General features: G+C 40.3%; 1 protein-coding gene across 2 annotated transcripts in view; it reads left to right on the top strand.

Annotated features, from left to right (window-relative positions):
- Npas3 (neuronal PAS domain protein 3) overlaps nucleotides 1-21,204 on the top strand; it is an 883,936-nt gene that overhangs the window by 845,352 nt on the left and 17,380 nt on the right. For both annotated transcript variants that reach the window (XM_013033452.1, XM_013033453.1), the window contains exons 8-9: nucleotides 11,054-11,247; nucleotides 15,203-15,309. In XM_013033452.1, the coding sequence (XP_012888906.1) occupies nucleotides 11,054-11,247; nucleotides 15,203-15,309 (301 nt within the window). The remainder of the gene's footprint in view (nucleotides 1-11,053; nucleotides 11,248-15,202; nucleotides 15,310-21,204) is intronic.

Below are 21,204 nucleotides of genomic sequence, written 5' to 3'. Positions count from 1 at the left end.
TGAACTTCAGGGGGTTGCAGGCAAAAATCTTAACAAGACTGTGAAAATGGAGGCATCATTTCAGTTCCAGGGTAAAAAAAGTATTGGTCCCAACCAGGGTTAAATGTGAAAAGTGGATGGAGAAAAAATGCAGAAAATCTCCAAATCCTTGAATCCACATCATAAAATAGCAAAGAAGAAGACTGAAGGGAAGAAACTAAAAAAAGTAAACTTTTCACTTTTATACTTATGGAATAAAGAGAATTCAACACTCTCCCCATATCTTGAGTGTAAAGAAGGCTAGACATTCTTCTCATTTCATTCCACTCTGCAAAGATAACTAAAATGATCTCCTGCTCACTTGGGTTACATGGATTCACAATTATATTTTAAAGATCTGGAAAGCAAGCCACAGACAAGGACAAAGCAGTTCCTTTAGAGTTTCCTCAAAATAGTTCTGTTCCAAAGGTCAAATCAAAAGATGTTTTTCCAGGTTGGAAGTCTCATCTTTTTACATAGATCCCAACCTCCTCTCATTTGATGCATTGATGTCTGGTTGCTTAGGCATTAGAGTTGCAGTATTACATATCAAAAGGACTCTTGAGAAATTCTCCCGAATTGATAATTCTAATTTCTTATGTATAAACTACTCTATATTCACTCAGAGGACAGCTGCATTGTATGCTAAATCATGAATCGGAAAAATTGGTCCCTTTATATGTAGGATCGTATTAATTTGAGATGATCTTCCTTTTTTCATTCGTTTGTTCCCACACTTGAGTTCCTGGTGTCAGTTTGTATTTGGCTTCTTGAGCATATTAAAGTTTTTCTAGTGCTTATGATGTTTTTGCCAAGAGCACACTTGCAGCAATCTGTGCTAGAATGGTCTTTGTGCCAATTACTTCAAAAAGTATTCTTTAAAATAAAAGAAGGGAGGGGAAGCCTTTTTTAAAAGGAACTTTCAGGTTATAGTGTGGTACTTTCCATTTTCATTTTGCCAGTCGATCTTCCTGATATGATGATTCTACAGGCTCTGGAATATAGAACTTTGTTTTTCAATTTTTGTTTTAAGCTCTTCTACAGAATGGAAATCCTAAGGGATATATTCAAACAGAAACAGGAATTGTGGTGGGCAGGAAAGTGCTGTCCAAAGTAAGGTCTCTGATGACACCACACCCTAGCTGTTTAAACAGCGTTAGAAAGAAGACTGCTAAAATGTGTTACAGAGTTTCCAAATGTGAGACTGATGAGATCTGTCTCTGATCATGGCTGAATAAACCAAATGTAGCAAATGAGCTGGTGATATGTACAAAGTTGTCCATCCTGCCAATGAATGTTTTGAGTTGCATACATTGAATAGATAATTGTCATGTCAGGACTTTGGGTCTTTGGGAGGCTATAAACTTAAATGTGATCAAATCATTAATATACATAGATATAAACACAGAGGAAATGGAAGGGAATGTAGCTTTTAGAGTACTCTACTGGATGGTGATTTGCCTCAGAAGGCAGTGGCATTACTCTTCCCCCAGGATCTGTTTGCCTGTCTCTGTCAATAATTGTTTTTTTTATCCTGAACCCCCTAAAACTGAGGAAGAGAAAGGTGGCTGGCTTCTGTATCTAAGTGATTCCTCTAAAAGTTTTCTCTTTATTATCAAAAATGCATTCATGGTACTGAGGGTTGCTGATGTGGGGGAGGGGAAGGAGCAAGCCACCCTTTTCCCTGGTACTGCCTTCAAGTTTTCTCCCAGCAGCAGTATGCACTCTAGGACTGTGGATCGCAGGCAGGGGAACTCTCCTCTCAGACCCTCAGACATTTATTGTATTATTTGGACATTTGTTATAGTTTAGTGTCAGTATGAAATTCTGCTAGGAAATTCAAGAGAACAAAAGAGACTTTGAACAAGATTAATTGTCAAATTCAAGATACTGAAATAAAATATACCACGTTCTTGTTGGGGGTGGGTGTTGTGAGTGTGTGTGTGTGTGTGTGTGTGTGTGTGTGTGTGTGTGTGTAATTATACTAGGGCTCAGGGCCTGAGTCCTATCCCTTAGCTTTTTCACTCAAGGCTAATGCTCTACTACTTGAACCACAGCTCCACTTCTGGATTTTTTTGGTGGTTTATTGGAGGTATGAGTCTCATGGACTTTCCCGACTTAGCTGGCTTCATACTTTGATCCTCAGATCATAGCAGCCTCCTGTGTAGCTAAGAATATAAGCATAAGTCACCAGGCCCAAATAAAACACACAAAGTTATTAACTGAGCAAGGATAGGAAGTATACCCTTGCATATGTTTATATCCAAACATACCAATACAAGAGGAAACATATGTTTCTCAATAAAAAATCCATGGTGTCTTCCAAAAAAATATCAAACACTATGGTATTCCTTCCTGGGAAAAGAGGCAAGAGGTAAAAAGTGGGATTGAGTTTTTATTCCATGCTGGCACAGGGCTGGTTCCAAGTCTTGTTTTCTGAGAGTGTTGGAAGATAAAATCACAGGCTGTTTTATTGAGAAGAGCCGCCTCTTTACCCTAAGCCCTAAGCACTAAGGCACAAGAGGCTGGGGGGGAGGGGTAGGAAAGGGAAGGGAGGGCAGGGGATGTACTCACTACCCATACCTCCACATCTAGAAAAAGAGGAATAAGAAAGTTGCCCTCCCCTGTGGACAACAGCCCTCTGTCCTTCTCTAGGAGACTTTAATAAAGTAACTGAATCAAATGGCATTTGATCAGATGTACACAGTTCATCCTCCTTTGCTTTGCCCGGCCACAATTTATCTTGGTGTTTCTACCATGGTCCTGTTTTATTAAATGATATTTGAAGTGTTCCACTCAGAGAGAAAATGTGGTTTATAGCCTTGGCATACATTTGCATAATCTCGTTAAGGAGATCTCAGCAGCTTAGTTAAACTATCCCAATAAAAAATCTTATCTTTAGTAGAAGAAAGACTACTTTCCCTAAAGGGAACAAGACACAGACACAGGGTCTGAGTCCATTCTGAGAAGTGAAGGCTAGCTGTAATTGTAGTTACATTTTTCTTATATATGTGAAGTTTGTGAAAAAGAGATAGATGGGGAGTCATTCTTATGTTTGGGAGGATACAGTCAACAGAAGAAGAGAATGCTGTGCCTAATGTATATTAAATACAGGGTTTTAAATTTATATTTGTTGCCTTAGAAAAATATTTCTGCATGAAATCCAAGACAAGGGTGATGAATTAGCAGCCATCTCTCAGCTCCCCACTGGAGCCATCCCATTAAGGGTTAACTTTCCAGGATCTCCTGAATTAATCAGGAGCTGAGCCAGGGGCAGGCAGCAAGGGGGAGGGGATTGGCAAAGCTTGGCTTCCCTTAGGAGGCTCCCAGCACTACTGAGCAGCCCACGGTGGTGTGGCCACTGAGAGATTGCAGCATTTTTCACAAAGAAAGGAGCAAACACCAAGAAACATGGCCTGTCCCACCGTATCCCAGACCTTCTGCTTATCATGCACCCTGCTTCCATTTTCAAAGAACCAAAAGACAATGGGTTATGTTGTAGTGAGTAAGGCATTTTTCAGTACAGATTTAATTGTAAATATACATTCATCTTTTGTTTTCTCATCAGCTTTGGAAGGCAGGGTCATCTTTATTAAGATTCAGTTACTTCTCCTGTAGAGGGACACTACCACTGGGTGGGCAGGAAGTTTTGCCAACACTGCCATTCAGAGCATTAGAAGGGCCAGGTGGAATCCAGCTCTCCAGACCCTCCCTAAATTTATAGACCCTGGAGTTACAGGAGATGTCACTTGGAAATCCACATTGCCTACAGATTTCCAGCCATTTCTTTGTGCACATCCCAATTTAAGAGCCACCACCCTTTAGGAGTTGTTTCTGTTTACTTAAAGAAAATTCCTTAGTCCCAGTTAAAAACAAAAGATATTTTCCCCCCATTCAGTCGTGGACCGAACCAACTCAGGACTCCACCTGAATGAGTAAGAAGAGGGGCCACTTCTTGGGCTTAAGCCCACTTTCCTTCATGACTTTAGTATCTCAGTGACAGCAGAGAATATAGACCCTGATTTATTTCCTCTCCCTCTGCCTGCCAGTCTGGAAGGCCACTCTGTATAGCTTCATAGGCATCCACTACTTCACTAAGTTTTCAGAAATCAAAGAATCCATGACATCTGTCTTCCTGCTTACCTTTCCTCTAATTAACCCTTCCTTTATAATCATGGCCCTTTTGTCCAACAACACTGGTTTCTGCCAGGGCCAGAATACTCCCTGCTCCTAATCTTGCTTTCTGTCTTCTCTACCAAAGCCACCGTTACGTTGGATCTGCATGAAACCTGGATATCCTCTCTAAATTATTGTCTACCCTCAAAGTCCTTCTGCAATTTTGAAGATTTCTGGTCTCAAAGGAATTCTTTGGGACAAGCTTTCACTTGTGTCCTGAGTGCACACCATCCATGGATGATCTCTATCATCCTCTTTGGTCCTCTATCATGTACTCCCTGCCAAGAGTTCCTCCTGTCATTCCAAATTTCACCTTCCCCAAATCTCACCATCCAACTTGCTGGGTGTTTTTCTTATCCCCAACTGCTAACGTGCCATTGTATTTATGGCAATAAAGCCTACCATTTTAATAGGGTCAGCTTCTAGATCTAAAATTGGAGATCCTGAAAAAGGAAATGGAATAGTATTCTGTTGTTCTTCTGGCTCCCAGTTGTCTTCTCTTGGGTGCTGGCTTCTGTGGACAGTGACCTGGCTTTAACTAGGAGTTGGAGGGGGGTGAGTGGCTGTTTTCAGATATTATACAAAAACCTAGGTGAAAGGAGTCAGACAAAGATGACCAGAAGATCTGTTAGAACAGAATCTCCAACCTATAAATAGGCTCTAGTCCTGGAAAAAACACCCTCCCAAGAATTTGAATGAAGTTGGTACAAGTTTGATGTTCTCACACTGGTATAGATTGTCTTTATACTGCAGACCAGATGTTGAAGGTACTGAAAACCCAGCTAGACCCTTTCTATCTGCAGGTTTTGGTTCACCTCAAAGTCCTCATCACTTAAAAATTAGCTGACTCACCCACCTGAGCTAGTGATTTCATGACCTGTATGCCAACCCTGGCTATGATGAAGAAGGGAAAGGAGGGAGATTGAAATGCCAGAAGAAAGCTTAATTTTTATTTATTTATTTATTTTGTCGGTCGTGGGGCTTGAACTCTGGGCCTGGGCGCTGTCCCTCAGCTCTTCAGCTCAAAGTGAGCGCTCTACCACTTGAGCTACAGCGCCACTTCCGGTTTTCTGGTGGTTTATTGGAGATAGGAGTCTCGCGGTCTCTCCTGCCCGGGCTGGCTTTGAACCATGATCCTCAGATCTCAGCCTCCTGAGTAGCTAGGATTACAGGCGTGAGCCACCAGCGCCCAGCTAGAAAGCTTAATTTTTAAGGATTCCCTAAAAGGACAGGTGAAAAGATACTGAAGATACTCTACATCCAGGGACACAGTAATTGTTTTGTGTCTGAAGTCCTTTCTGTACCGCAGGTCTCCTAGCTCAATTCTCAGTTTCATATTATATGTGGTAAATAATGCATATAATGCTTGATAATGGAAACCTAACCTATTCCTAGAGGTGAGGTTTATTCCTAAAAGGAAGAAGAGCTGAGCTTCTAGATGTAATCCTCCATCATAGACCTGCCTTCCTTGAGTACTGACAGAGGGACAGTTTTATGGAGGTCTCTACACAGGTTAGTTTGCAATGAGAAGGTATTAGGGAGCCCATCTAAGTATGTATCACTAATAGGCAAGTGAAAATAGCATATGGAATGAAGAGAAGCAGATACTCAGTTTGGACAGTGTGGCTTGTTCACACTCTACACTCAGTCAGAACTTTGCAGACATATGTTCATAGGCACTGCATGCAGCCCAGCCCTGGATCAGAGAAAACTAATAGTCAAATCACCATTTTTTCCTACTATGGGACAATTAAATAATGCAAATTGGGCATTGTCACTCAAAAAAATTGTGCATTGTGTTTTCCTGATGCCAACACCCAAGCCGTTCTGCGTAAGAAGCTCAGATTTTTTTTTCCATCTCCTTATGATAAGACAAGAACAGTGAAAGGAAGTATGAGGATCAAGCTCTTATAGAAAGTTGAGCTAAGGGGCGAAGAATCTCTTAGTTCAAAAAGCTCTTTTGAAGAATATCTATAGATTAGATTTAAAACCAGACTAAAAATGAGCCCTTAGAACACAGAGGCAGTTTTTACCTGGCACTGACCAAAACCAAAGCAAGGCAGGATGCATAAAATCCCTATTGATTGGTTCTTAAACTGCAGTTATCAACTCACAGCCGTACTCTGAAGTTCCTGCTCCCACCAAAGGGTTAGAAGGAGGAGGAGGAGCACTACAGCCCCGTAAAGGCCACTGTATTGAGCATTTGGTAATAGAATTCTCCAGAAGCCATCATCCCCCCCACCCCAGTTCTTTTCCACTGTTTTCTGTCTAAAAACTACCCAGGCCAAGCTGGGTTATTTGTCATGGTTTCTTAGGATCAAAATCAGATGTTCCAATTCCCAATTCAGTCCTATTTCTATCCCCGTAATATTCTTTCTTAAGCAACTTTGTTAGCTGTACAGTTTCTTGGTTCTTGATAGAATATTGGAGTTTGGGATCATATATCCATATCCACAGCCCTTTCCCATTCACCAGCTTAACTTCACAAGGAGGCTCCCCCATCACCCCTCCACCCCACCCTACCCCAGGCCCCATTCCTTGGGATGTCACACACCAGGACTGGCCAAGGTATGACAAGTGTGACACTCAGGCTAGACATTGACCAAGATGCTTTATACTCATAACCTGATTTATGGAATTGTAACCTCTTTGTACAACTACTTAATAATAATACTATTTAAAAACTCTTAGGTTTCAGGTACTCAAAAGGTTAAAAAATGCTTTTGGCACTGATCTCCTACCTGTTTTGTCCATTGATAATTTCACAGATTTCTTGGCTTTAGCTCTCAGGAAGGAAACAAAAACAGGAGAAAAAGAAAAACAGAGAAAAAACAAAGTTTCTAAAAGTATAACTTCAACTCTCCCTCCCTTTTCTTCTCTCCCTCTTCTCCTTCTTCTCTCTTTATTTTAGTGATTCTAAGGTTTGAACTCAGGGAAACTTGATAAGTTGGCACTCGATCACTTGAACCCTGATGCTAACTAGACCTTTTTGCTTTAGTTATTTTTCTGATAGGTTTTTCTGTTCTTGCCTGGGGCCACTCATAGACTAAGATTCTCCTACTTCTGCCTTCCATAGAGCTGGGATTACAGGTGTGCACCATTACGCCTGGCTTACTTGCAGCACTACATTGGATACCTTCTCTAGGAGCTCCCTAAGCTGCTCAAATATAGGCTTTCCATCATTGTCCCCACATTAGTTTCTGCATTCCAGTTACCACTCGGTTGTCACCATCGTCCTACACATTCAAAAGCCATAGTGCCATCTCTTCTACTAGGTCCTATTGCAGATTTTATTGATCCTGCCCTCTGGGGCCCACCTCTGTCTCTTCTGCTGTAGATACCAATTAATGTGCTCCTAGAACCCTGAAAAGTTCAATTATTTTTCTAGATCTCTCAGTCTGGAGATCTTTTTTCCATCCTGCCATTTTACCTTATGTCAAGAACATAATGCCAGTATCATGTCGTCTTCCTGGTCTGTTTGGCTCAAAGTATTTTATAATTTTCTTATGGAACCTAATTTTTAATAATAAAAATGATATTTATTGAATGGATATTAGACACAGACATAGGCACTTAATGTATATTTTTCACTTACTTGTCCCAGTAACCCCGCTAAAATCCAGAAGACCAAAAATGGCTGTGGAGAGTTCTAGACCAATATCTGAGTAATTCCAATGTATTGCAAAGATTGAGTTCGGAATTCCAAACTCAATCACACATTTTCATACAGTAGGCATCATCTCTGAAACTGTAACACACAAAGGGACTGAGTGTGGTAATTAATCTCCATTACTTAGGAGGAAGAAATCAGGAGAATCAAAGTTCGAGGCCAGCTCAGGCAAAAAGTTATTGAAACTCATCTTAACCAACAATTTGGTAAAAATCTGTAATCCTAATAGTTAGGTAGGATGATGACAGTTGAAGGTCAACACTAGGCAGAAGTATAAGACCTTCTCTCAAAAATAACCAAATCAAAAAGGGCTAGGCATGTGTAGCTAGCTCAGATGTTAGAATACCTGCCTAGCAAGCACAAAGTCCCGAAGTTTAAACTCTACTAGTACTCATTTAAATAAACAGAAAATGAAAGGAATAAATTAGACCCTTCTAAGTTATCTTCCAAATGTGAAATTATGACCCTTTAAAATTACAAGGAACTTATTAGACCTTTAGCCAACATTCAATTAACATTTTGTCCTCATGCCTATTGGTTGAGGTTTTTTTCTAAGTGTATCAGTCCTGGGGCTTGAACTCAGGGCTCAAGAGCTGTACCTGAGCTTTTTCTGCTAATAATCTACCACTAGACTAGTACTCTACCACTTGAGCCACAGCTCCACTTCCAGCTTTTTGGTGGCTCATTGGAGATAAAAGTCTCAGGGCCATTCTTGCCCGGGCTGGCTTTGAGCCATGATCCTCAGATCTCAGCCTCCTGAGTAGCTAGTATTACAACCATGAGCCACCGGCACATATAAAGGCAAACAGAGATATTATTTTAAAATTAGAGAATTCTTCCCTATTTATAAAGCATGTGCCTCCATTACGTCCTTTAATTTTCATATTATAACTGCACAATAATAACTATTTTCTCCTACTTCACAGAAAAGGAAACTGAGACATAGAAAAGATGGATTACTTTTCCAGAAGAGCAGAATCAGAAAATTACAAGTCTGTATACCTGTTAGGCCCTGCTTTACCCCCTCAAATACCATTATGGCCACAGGCCAAGTTGGAACTCAGAGTTTGGGTACATTGGTATGAACACTGGCTCTCTGACACCTGCCTTCCCCAAATGTTCTTTAGTCTAAACGCTTTTAAATTGTTTTGGAACAGAATACCAAGTGCGGATTTATTTAGCATATCATTTCTGGGTGTATGTTTTCCTGAGCATTTATAGATCTGTGTTTTTCTAAGAAGCTGAGTTTTTGTGATAAAGCAAGACAGATCATGATAAATGAGCAGCTATGTAAGCCTCGCTGGGAGGAGGACTAAGGAAGGCACACCTTCCTGTGAAGTTAATCCCATTTCTTTTAGCTATTTCTTTATTAGTTAATGAGGTCTTGCAGAAAAAAATGTGTATCTGTGATGGTGCTGCAGCATCCTTGCCTCTAGGAACATTTTCAAATATTCATCAAGTAGTAGCAAATCTGACCAGAGCTTAAACCAAAGGGGCATTAAGTATGAATTTCGTCAACTTCAAGTGTGGGTGGTCACAATGCTGCTGCAGAAATAACCTCAATAATCTTCCTTGTTGGTGTTTCCAGAGCCCTAGCTCTGGGCACACATGTGAAGAGGTGACAGAGAAGAGGTATTATTTAGAACACTAGGACTCTGAAAGGTGGCCTCATAAGCTTTGATCCTGCTTCCTGACTGACAGAAGTGTGGCTTGCATTTGGAAAACAGAATAACTTAAGAGAAGCAAAAATAAAATGAAAAAGGAACTGCCAGTCTAACCCCTGGGAAGGGGAGCAAATGCCAGATCATACTGTTCATGAGAGGCGAGGCGAGAGACTGACTTCCCACTTTGGTTCCTTATGGCAAAGAGGGAAAAGTGGAATGCTAATAGATGATTTGATGCTCAATGATGCATTTGGAAAGAAAAACAAATGTGGAAAGTGGTTAGCTACTGAGATGAGTTCCATGCTACAAAGACCATGGCAACAACGTCTATGACCTAGATTTGACAAATCTCTTACATAGTAGCAGGGTCCTCAGAACTGAGCTAGAGTTTGCATGTGCCAGACAGCTGTATGTGCATGCACACACACAAACATGAAACTCACTTCCATCACCTCAACACACAACCATAATGAGTACTGGTGGCTCATACCTGCAATCCTAGCTGCTCAGAAAGCTGAAATCTGAGGATTGAGGTTTGAATCTAACCCAGGCATGAATGTTCATGAGACACTTATCTCCAATTAACCACCAAAAAGTCAGAAGTGGATCTGTGGCTCAAGTTATAAAGTTTTATCCCTGAGCAAAAAGCTAAGGGACAGTACCCTGAATTCAAGCCCCAGCACACACACACACACACACACACACACAAATTTTTCATATTTTCCACCCTTTTTATGATTTTATTTCACAGAAAACTTCAGGAAGTTGACATCATAGGCCTTCTTATAACCCTATGCAAGTTATAGGCAAAGGTTTAATGGTTCTGGATGACCTAGACTATTTGGTATACTTTGGCTAAAAAAAAAAAAATCAAATATTACAACCCAATATTCTCCTCCTGTTTCTAGTTAAGTACCTCTTGTGCTGCTGCCAAAATGGTACACATCTTCCTGATCCTACTTAAGTATGCACTCAAGTAATGAATCATAGGCCAAAGTCCTCTGACCATCACCCCCTGAGTACTGCAATAAATCACTGCTTTCAGTACGGCCCCACTGTCCTTAAAAGAACCCATTTGTTGCAGCCACCAAGCCAGTTATTCATTGGAGTCTTTAGTCTTTCGCAGTATCAACTCTCAAATGAAGGAAATGAACCACACTTAAAGATGGAGATAACCAGGAGGTTTCTCTCGGAATAAACTGTGAGACAGATAGACGAATATCTGTTTCTTTCTGTAGCTCCATGTTCAACTTTTCTCTGATTATGAATTTCTAATGAATGTGAAAAAAAACTCGTAGAAGAAAATAAAAGTACCACACTATAATAATATGTCTAGGAAAAAAATCTAAGAGCCTATGATTACTTCTTTTTGTCTCTTGTCCAGAGGACATTGAGGACACACTGACAGCCATTCAAGCTAATGATGGTTGTTCCAGATGTAATTTCAAATTTCTCACAAGAAATCAGCATTACACATCCCCGATATAAAGCTGACTGGTGTCCTGTCCTAAATGCTCTCTTGCAGGTGATTCACATAACAGGCCGGCTACGCCTGAGAGTGTCGCTGTCCCATGGAAGGACTGTCCCCAGCCAAATCATGGGTCTTGTGGTTGTGGCTCATGCCTTGCCACCTCCTACAATCAACGAAGTCAGAATTGACTGCCACATGTTTGTCACTCGCGTGAATATGGACCTCAATATCATTTACTGTGAAAATAGGTACTTCCATTTTTCCCCCCTTCCATTTGCCTGTTTGCATGCTGGTAAGGATTTTGTGGTTTCCAACAGTCTGAGGGATTTTACTTTCCCAATGAGGCTCATTACAAATCTTGATCTTGTTGGTAATAGCTCCTTGGAATGACACCAAACATGCTGTTTATTTAAAATTGACACTGCTGTCCTGACTTACATTAGGGACAACAATTGAATGAATGGGAATACCCAGATATCCGTATGCTATAAAACAGAATGAGACATTATTGGCAAAATGATGTAGCTAAAGGCATCTTCTATCCAATGGTCCAGCCACACTGTGGCCACTGCTCCCACAAGTATTAAAAAAAGGAGAGAGAACAAATGAGGATTTAAGGCCCTCGTAGGAAAAAAAAAGGACACAAAGGGAATTTGCAACACTATTAGATAAAAGTTCATCAATCTGAGGAACTCACCCTTATAAATTAGGGAAAGAGTACAGTATTCTCACAATTAAAAAAAATAGGGAAAGATAAGTCAGCATAGAAAGGAGCTGGCAGTTCTTCCTTAAGATGGAGCTTTTCTGAAGGGAAATTTCAGTTCCTGGTTAAAACATTTACTCTTTTAGATTACTCCCAAGGCAAGGGACAGGGAACCTTCAAGCTTTTCAGGGAGGCTCATCATCTGACTGTTAGGGAAAGGAAAAATCACGGGGCAAAAGGAGAAGAGCTGCCCACCTATCATCTGTGGGAAGGCAGTGTGGTGACACCACTCACGCCCTGATGTTCCCGAGAGAATTATTGAGACAGTTTGAGAAAGATGATTTTGTGCCATTGATTGCTGTGGCTTGAAGGCAATCTCTGTTCACTGTGCCCTGTGAGTGCCTTCAGAAGGGGAATGAAAGCAGAAAGGTCAAGTGGCTTGGGGAATTGACCTCACCAGAGCCAAAGCCAAGCGAAGTCAGACAGCCCTGCTTTCAGTCTACTGGGAAACGCTACGGAGGTTTAGGTCAAGTTAGAAAACGCCTACCATTTCCAGCCAGGGTCTGGTTCAGAGGAAAGAATTCACCAGTGGGACACAGATAGTATTGAAGATATTTTGCACCTGCCACTCTTACTTGAGAAGGAACTGCAAATCAGCTTTTCAAGTTTTGCTAGTATTTAATAAAAATTTTTTACCATTGTGATGACACATTTGAGTCTGTCTAAGGTGTACTGGAATGGACACTGATTATCAGGAAAGACAAGTTAGCCAGAATGATTAACTGGAATTTTCAAGTAATGATAATGATAGGTGACTTGTAGTGAGCATTTACTAACATGCTCAGCCTTATGCAAATTTAAACATAGACACCATCTCCTTTAAGCTTTAGTACAGTTCCAGGAAGTGGGTGCTGCCATTGTTTCCATCATCTTAGAGCAACTTTAAGAGAAAGGACCCCTTGGCCTCAACCAAGGTTCAAACCACATCCTCCAGATCCAAACATCCATGTGTTTGGTTTTATTTTTTTAATCCTATGGGGTCTCCCTGGCCCCTTGTTTTTCTTCAAAGGTCCTATGGGTTCTCCTTGCTATCTGGCTTTTCTTCGAAGGTCAGACTACACAGATAAACCTCTGAGAGGTAAAAGAACACAATTACTATCAACAAGGTTGTTTAATCTGCAATTTAAAATGTATAGCACCGAAGAAGCACTCAATCAGGTGAGGCAGGAATAAGGCCAGAGGATGGAACTGGTCTAGTTTAGCTTCACCATAACTTTTGCTTATATACCAAGGTTCCAGTAATTGTCCTTTATCCCCCAAATCACTTAATTATCATTCTTTTGACCAACTGATTTTTTTGACAAGCTCCATGATCCTAGGTGCCTCATGGTACCACACCAGTAATTGAGATCATTTCTGTGACCTGATTTAAGCTTTTTTTTCTTGCCATTAAAAAAATGCTTTCCACAACCCCCTATTAGCCAATACAATGCAGCATTATTTCCCAGCTGAGGATGATAGTAATTATGAAGACTTATATTAAAGGTAATTGAGTATCTGATCTACAGAATAAGCATACTGTGTACCAGGCAGTATGTGATGTTAATTTCATTCCTTTCACCAATCCTCTCACCACCTCTGAGGTTGTTTTACAGATAAGGAAACTGAAGGTCAGAATACAAGAGGCCTCGGGATCCTGGTCTGTGGCCTTCTGATTTATGAGATCAACGTAACCACTAAGCTGGTCATGTTCACCACATTGAAGGGCTACAGTCATGTTTGAAGGATTTAATTCAAATAAAAACTAAACCAAAGAATTGCCTTCCCTAAAGTATAGAGTGGCTGTCTCCTGTGGTTTATTATTTAATTAGGGAATTGTTAACTGCAAGCTAACTCTTGTTCCTTGGCACTGTGGACCACTCTTCTGCATGTTCCCTAAAACGGCCTGGGGCAAAGCCAACATCTAATGTTTTTTGGGAAGCTGGCAAATTCCAGAAACACCAACCAGAGTCTTTTAATGGCATCCTTGTTCCCTCTTTCGCAGAAAAGGGGTGTAAATTACGCTTAGAAACTAGGCTTATGGTTTTAGGAAAACACCAACTAATCTGTTTCGTACCACAAAACTATGGAATCCTTAGAAAACCTTCCTTTTATATTTCCCCAAAATTAATCTTTACCTTACTAAGAATTTTGGTTTGGCCAAAACTATTATTTACATTGCTCAACATTGAGAAATCTACTCACTGAATAGTATATTTTAATTATACTGCATAGTATCTTAGCTTTGTATTTCCTGTTTCCCTATCTTGGTGACCAAACATAAACTCTTGTATTTCTTAAAGGTGTCATTTCCAAAGTCTTACTTCAGATTTGAATAGGCCCTATGTCATAAATAATATTTTTTAAACATGGGAACAGTAAAGAGAATACATTAAATTTAAATCCAAGTCCATCTGTACTTGGAGATACAGAGGGGTACGAGGCATTTTGACATGTCAGTTGTAAAGCAGGCAGAGTCCCCCGAATGTGTTTTCCAATTTGGGCTCTATTTTTCTATGCTTTGCCTAGGGACACTGATGTCTGGACAGTCAATGACAGGGGCGTGCACACATACAGCCTGAGAGAGATGCTGACATGGTTTAAAAGTTTCTGTGTGGAATATACCACAAAGTATCAGTTAAAAGAGCCAAGAGTAAAAGCTGAGCTCCCAAATGACTAAGACTAAAAAAGATAATACCCCCAGGCATCTGTGTGTCTCAGCATTTAAATTATATCCCTTGAAATGCCAATTTGGACTTCATGCCAGGAAGCAGTTGAAGCCCTTTTTCATGGAAATACCCAATAGAAGACCAATCTGTTTAAATGAAAGGTGTCTCTAATCATTTGGTATAAACATAGTATGTTTTTATTTTATTATGTAACCTTGAATTATCTGGCCTGTAATGAGGATTGTGACTGAGTCTCAATAATATCATAGACTTACGTTGTCTAAGAATGCATTTTAAACACCCCCCCAAAAAAAAGTAAATGAGAGAGAAGGAAAACCTAATTATTTAAATAAAAATGCTTGAAAGCCAGGCACCAGTGGCTCATGCCTGTAATCCTAGCTACTCAAGAGGCTGAGATCTAAGGATTGCAGCCAGCCCAGGCAGCAAAGTCCATGAGTCTCTTATCTCCAACAAACCACCAGAAACCCAGAAGTGGCCCTGTGGCTCAAGTGATAGAGCACTAGCCTTGAGCTGAAGAGCTGAGGGACAGCGCCCAGGCCCAGAGTTCAATCCCCAAGACTGACAAATAAATAAATAATGCTTGATCTCACACATTTCCTAACTCTGTAAAATCATGTTATGCAGTACAGAAATAATCTTCTCTGTGAAGGGTTTTCCTGAGAGTGCCATGTCCTTGCAGGTATATGGCAAGATGAAAATGTGTTAACAGTTATTCCACCATCTCTATTTTGCTCCTTTCTTAAGTTCGGGCCTGTGTTCTTCCCTTTGTAGGATTAGTGATTACATGGATCTGACCCCTGTAGACATCGTAGGGAAAAGATGCTATCACTTCATCCATGCTGAAGATGTCGAGGGCATCAGGCACAGTCACCTGGACTGTAAGTAACTCTGAATGAGGGAGAAACCCAGGCTGGTGTGTGTGGTGTGGTGTGTGTGTGTGTGTGTGTGTGTGTGTGTGTGTGTGTGTTTCTTTCTGGCATTTGTTTGGTTCAGCTGACTTTTCCCTTCATCTCTCATGTATACATTTGAGATGACTGTCAGTGTGCAGTGGAAAAAAAAAGTGAGACATAAATCATTTCAACTGGTGTTGGCATTCGATTGAAAGTTGGACCTCAGGACAAGAGAAATTGCTGGATCTTTAGGTGTTCATTGGGAATTTCACGGTCTCTCGTGCTCTCTCTGCCAGTTAGCGGTAGGGGAACCTCTCTCCTCTTAAGTACTTCCTTGACCCTTTCATTTTCTAGAGAGCAATTTCCAATTTGAAATTTGTAGTCTCAGTTTAAAACGATATGTGGGAAAAGACAAGTTCAAATAGGCCAGAGCCTCATAAAAAAAAAAAATGCCTCCTTGACTAGCACAAGAACTGATAGACAAGTGGGCAGAGGACAGGGACAGATTACTACAGTACGGACAGAGCTGCTAATGATGGCAGCATCTTTTCCTTGTATTCTGGAAAGACAGTTCTTCAGAGGAGCAAATACTTCCAGCCCCTGACTCCAGGACTCCCAGCTCCTGTCCCTCAAGCTGGATTCCAAAAGACCTTCTGTGGTACAAAAACAAGCAAGGCCAGTAGCATTCTGGTTTGGTCCAAGCAATGGCACACAGTGTCTTCATGTAGTATTCTCTTAGAGGAAATGCTCAATGCCATTCTTTCCCATCTACTTTTGTCTTATTTCTCAGGGGGTCTGTTTATTCTATGCATGGAAAGCATCTGACAAGAGCACTGGCCTGATGGACCATTTGAGAAGGAAATGCCCTCTTCTACTCAGAGCTGCTTTTGATGACTATTCTACTCAGAGCTGCTTTTGATGACTATTCAGTAGACTCTTCCTGAAACACTAGAGGTCTACCAGTTACATTCCTAGAAAGTTCTAACTCAGCTCTGAAATCTGATTTTAAATTCATGCTAAGTGCCACAAGTGAAAATGGTCCAACTTAAAGTTGGATGGTTTTATATAACAATCACAGTCCAACTGGAAAGTCTTTGTATTTATCTTCTCTCCCCCTTTCCTGTCATGGATGAGGAGAGATATTTCAGCTACCTTTTCCTGCCCTTTGCAAACTTTTCCTCATTTTCAACTCACATCTTCAAAAGCACAGCTAAAAGGATAAGCTAGCTAGAGTCTCAAGGTGTGAACCTCTCACACTGGTTTTAAACTCTGCATTAGCAACACTGACATGGGACCAAATTCAGTGTCAAACTCAGTATCTCCTATCTCGTGGCAGAGCCTGACTGCAAGGCTGCTCTTCCTTACACTATAATCCCAACATTGAGCACATGCCATGATACTGCACACCAAGGATTTAGGGAACACACTTGTTGCTAAGAATTGAATGGGTGTTCTGTATCACAGAAGCAGATGGCTCTTCAATTAATTGAGGGGAAAAAATGATGCTGTTTCTTGGAAAGAAACATCAGGAATTTTGTTGCTGGGAATTCAGAGAAACGGGAGAAAACTCAGGATCTTTAAAGGAGGCCATTGATTTAAAAAAATAGTAATATATGCCAGAAATCCAGACTTAAATGAATAGATTATTTTCAGGACACTCTAGTAGATTCTGTGTATGAGGACAGGGGTGCTTTCTTGTGTTGGGTTAAGGTATAAATTCAGAGAACTGATGATGACAGGAAGTCATAACCAGTTGTTATTTGAAAAATGTCATGTTATCTCTCTAGGAATTGATTTGCAGCTGGAAGAAATTCAGGAACAGTGAGCTAGGACACTTTGTTGGGATTTGGTTGGTTTGGAGGAGGATTTTTTCCCCATAAAGCACTAACAAATATACTGAATGCCATTCTTTCACATCTACTTTTGTCTCATTTCTCAGTAGGTAGAATAATTTGAGAGTGCTGAAAATAAACCATTCTGTCATTCACTATTGTGCAATTCTCCTAATTTTTCTGGTATCTTGCCAACTAATAAACAAGGAAACTGTGCTTTCAAATTCCATCTTTTTTTCATTACTTGATATTGACATACTGGCTGTTGGTTATGATTTCACCTACTAACAATGATTGAGTTCACTCTTAACTCATGCACATGATTTCTCATTTTGAGTTCTTTTAATGACCTTAAACACATGAAAAACAAATAGAACAAGCTGATAATTCTGCACAGTAAAATACACTTCACATATTTAGCTATCATGCTGTGGAATAACTCCACAATGTCAAGTAGCACACAATTAGTAAAACTGTAGGGGGAAAAAAAAGGAGTGTTTTGATCCTGAAGAATTTTGATCCTAATCAGATTGAAACTTCAACGTTCTTGTAGTGCTTAATATCTTCAATCATACATGCACACACATGCATACACACACAAATCAAACTGATTCCAATATTAGACTTTGCATTCTGGGACTGAAATAAAATGCTAAGATATACAAATGCATCTCACTTTTTACAATAAACATTAACATCATTATAAAGTCAGATTGAGTCTAAAATGGTGCAATGGAATGTCTGATGTTTACCTAATTCTCAAACCAAAGCCAGCCCAGTAACAAAATGACAGAGCATGTAATAAGTCTTGGTTGCGTAAACACTAGAAGAAAAGGCAAAAAGCCAGCACAGCATCTCTGCTTGTCTAAAGCCCTAGGCTATTACTAAAGGATGCTTCAACTGTGTTGTGTTGGCAAGAGAAGGTCATGGTGATATGGAATCAGTTCAAGAATAAGACAGAATTCTAAAACAAAGGGATGGTTAAAAAATAAACCACATTAACTATTTAGCTTTTCTTCCTAGAGCTGTTGGTACAGTTCCTGATTCTGTCTATGAAAGACAGGTTTTAGACATCTGATCACACTTCCGATATTTTGATATCTGTCTTATGCTCTGATTTACGGATAAAAGTTAAAAGCAAAAAAGATTCACATCACAAGTCTTTGATGACTAAAAATCCTATCTTTATCACTTTTTTTTCCCTTAGCCTAGGCAACTGTTAATGAACTTGTTTCTTGAATAAGAAAAAAAAAAAACAGGGAATCTCAGCTACAAGTCTTGACAACTCTAATAACTGAATCAAGAAGATGGGTCCATCTCTCCTTCCACTGGGTTAATTCAAGATACCTGGTAGTTCACTGAGTTTCAGCATAGTCACTAAGCATCACACTGTTGATGCCAGCATGGAAGGTTAGTGACATACTAGGATTCTAAAGCCAAGAGTTTGAGTCCTTTCTGTGATAAAAATCACTCTTTTTTTTCCCTTAAAGACGGACTTCAAGTGAGGTGCTGATGTCTCACGCCTGTAATCCTATCTACTCAGAGGGCTGAGATCTAAGGATCCTGGTTCAAAGCCAGCCCAGACAGGAAAGTCCTTGAGACTCTTATCTCAAATTAGCCACCAAAAAGCTAGAAGTGGAGCTGTGGCTCAAGTAGTAGAGTGCTTGAGCAAAAAAAACTCAAGGATAGCACCTAGGCTCTGAGTTCAAGCCCAGGACTAGAATCAAAAAAAACAAAACAAAACAAAACCCTTAATTGATCAAATCAACATTAACATTTCAAAGTTTGAATTTCAAACCATTCCTATCATACCAATCATTTGGTTACCTCTCCCTCCATCACCCTCATCTTCCACTGCTTAGGATATGTAACCAGGATATGCTCAATCCTGTGTGCTAGAGTCAGACTTTCCACTAACCAAGGGCATCCGTGTCATTCTGAAGTTATGAGTTTCAGTACAACCATTTACAATTCTACCTCTGTCTCTAACCCAAAAGAGGATGCTCAGCCAAATACAGATCCATGCTTTGCATTTCTCTTTTGTTTTCATGTTCCAAGTTACTACAGTTTTAAAATTTTTTATTTTCTTTTAATTAATAATTTATTATTGTGAAAATACCATACAGAGGGGTTACAATTACATGAGCAAGGTAATGAGTGCATTTTATTTTCTTGCAAAGATGCTGTACAGAGGGGTTACAGTTACATCAGTAAGATAATGAGTACATTTCTTGTCGAGCATTGTTACCCCCTCCTGTGTTTTTCTCTTGCCATCCCTTCCCCATCTCCCCCACTCCTCCCCCCAAAGTTGTAAAGTTCATTTCCAACATAGTGTCTTGTGAGTGTCATTGTTGCAATGGGTCATCTTGTGTCCTTGTTTCAGCATTTTGTTATTCCTCTCCCCTCCATTAGATAAATGTATATACAAGATGCAAGGTACCAAAATCAAATATAGTAACAACAGGAATATACCATAGGAGGAAGAAAATACAAAAGAAACCCAAAAAACTCCCATCTATCCCCACCTTTTGTCTAGACTTGAGAAGAACTTGTTTTGATACATCTTTAGGGTTCAGGTCAAAGCAGCAACAATAATAACCTTAATAACCTTAGAAGCCTAGAGAGAAACTTCTTTGTCCTGGTGGCTTTGTGCTTCCCCAGCAAAGCTCAAGGCTCTGCAGCTATGGGATTCCAGAGGAAAGGAGCTACCGAGAATGGGTACCATAGCAATTTCCCTCTCCTTAGCACATTTATCCAGGATAAGAAAACTCAGACAGAAGAACTTCCAGATAATAAAGGAAAAGGAACATGACCAACCCAATATACTGGTTGGAGGAGGGAAAGAGAGATATTAAAAAATACCATAGCCAAAGTATTTATTTCTTAATCTCGTTCTTAACAGAATGCACATACAGCTACCTGGCATAATGCATTCCATGCTGCTTTGCATCAATAACCCCTACACTTCTCTCCTGAAGGCATCTCATCGCCAAATGCAAGCAGACTGCTTAATGCAGGACTAATTAGTATATCCCCTTCCAGTCTGTGGGCCCTCCATTGTAATTCCTTCCCAGCTCATTTTTTTTCCACAACCAAGCATCAATCAAAGTAAGTGCCCTGCCTGCCTAGGCAACACAAGATGTCCTCCATGCATTTGTCATCTGCCACACAAACAAAGGGGGAATTTAATTGTTGATTTGGGTATGCAGCCATAGTGCACAGGAAAGGAAGCAGCAAGTGAGAGGAGGTGGCAAGGAATAAAGTTTGATGGGTGGGCCAAATGCACAGTGCACTGGAGGCTTTTGTGCTATTTTCTGATCTTAGCTCTGCTTCTAGTCCTGTCTTCAGGGATTTCACTGCAACCTGGTCATTGGCTGGACTTTTTCCTAAAGCAAATGAGTTTTTTCCCTTCTTCCTTATGAATATGAAAATGCCTATGGAAGTGCACTTAAAAGCTACCATGTCTGCTTTCTTCAGAAGCCAAGTCAGCCTGCATCGTGTGCTTGTCTAAAAATCCTGTCACAGGAGCAAGATAAGGCAGGGTTTTATGCAGGGATGAAGTAGTATTATTTGGTTGGGTTTTCCTTTGGGGTTGCACTTTGGTTTTTGGTTTTTGGCAGTGCTGGTTTGGCTTTTCAAGTCTGTGGGCAGGCAAGTACAGAGCAGAGAGCAGCAGGAATGGCCAACCACCAGCTTGAGTGTCTGTCCCATTTGTTACACAGTGGTCTGGACTAGCAGTGCTGACATCACCCCACACTTACAGAAAGGCAGAATACCGGCAGTACTTCACTGACTCTGAACCTATAGTTAACAGGATTCTCTGCAGACTCTATTCATGCTCAAAGCTGAGAAGTACTAACCTTTTTTTTTTTTTTAATGGTTGAGACAGTTTCATAGACCTTGAACTTACTATATAGTCTAATCTGGACTCAAACTCAAGCTCTTCCTGCCTGAGCCTCCCAAATGCTGGCATTACAGGCCTGTACCACCACACAAAACCACTAGTATTTAGAAGATACTATTTTATAAACTATCAGAAAGAGTTTATTTT

This window comes from Dipodomys ordii, unplaced genomic scaffold (genome assembly GCF_000151885.1).
Source record: "Dipodomys ordii isolate 6190 unplaced genomic scaffold, Dord_2.0 Scaffold168, whole genome shotgun sequence".
NCBI classification, from domain to species: Eukaryota; Metazoa; Chordata; class Mammalia; order Rodentia; family Heteromyidae; genus Dipodomys; species Dipodomys ordii.
The sequence above is the reverse complement of the archived record's forward strand: the minus strand, read 5'-3'. Positions and strand labels throughout refer to the sequence as shown.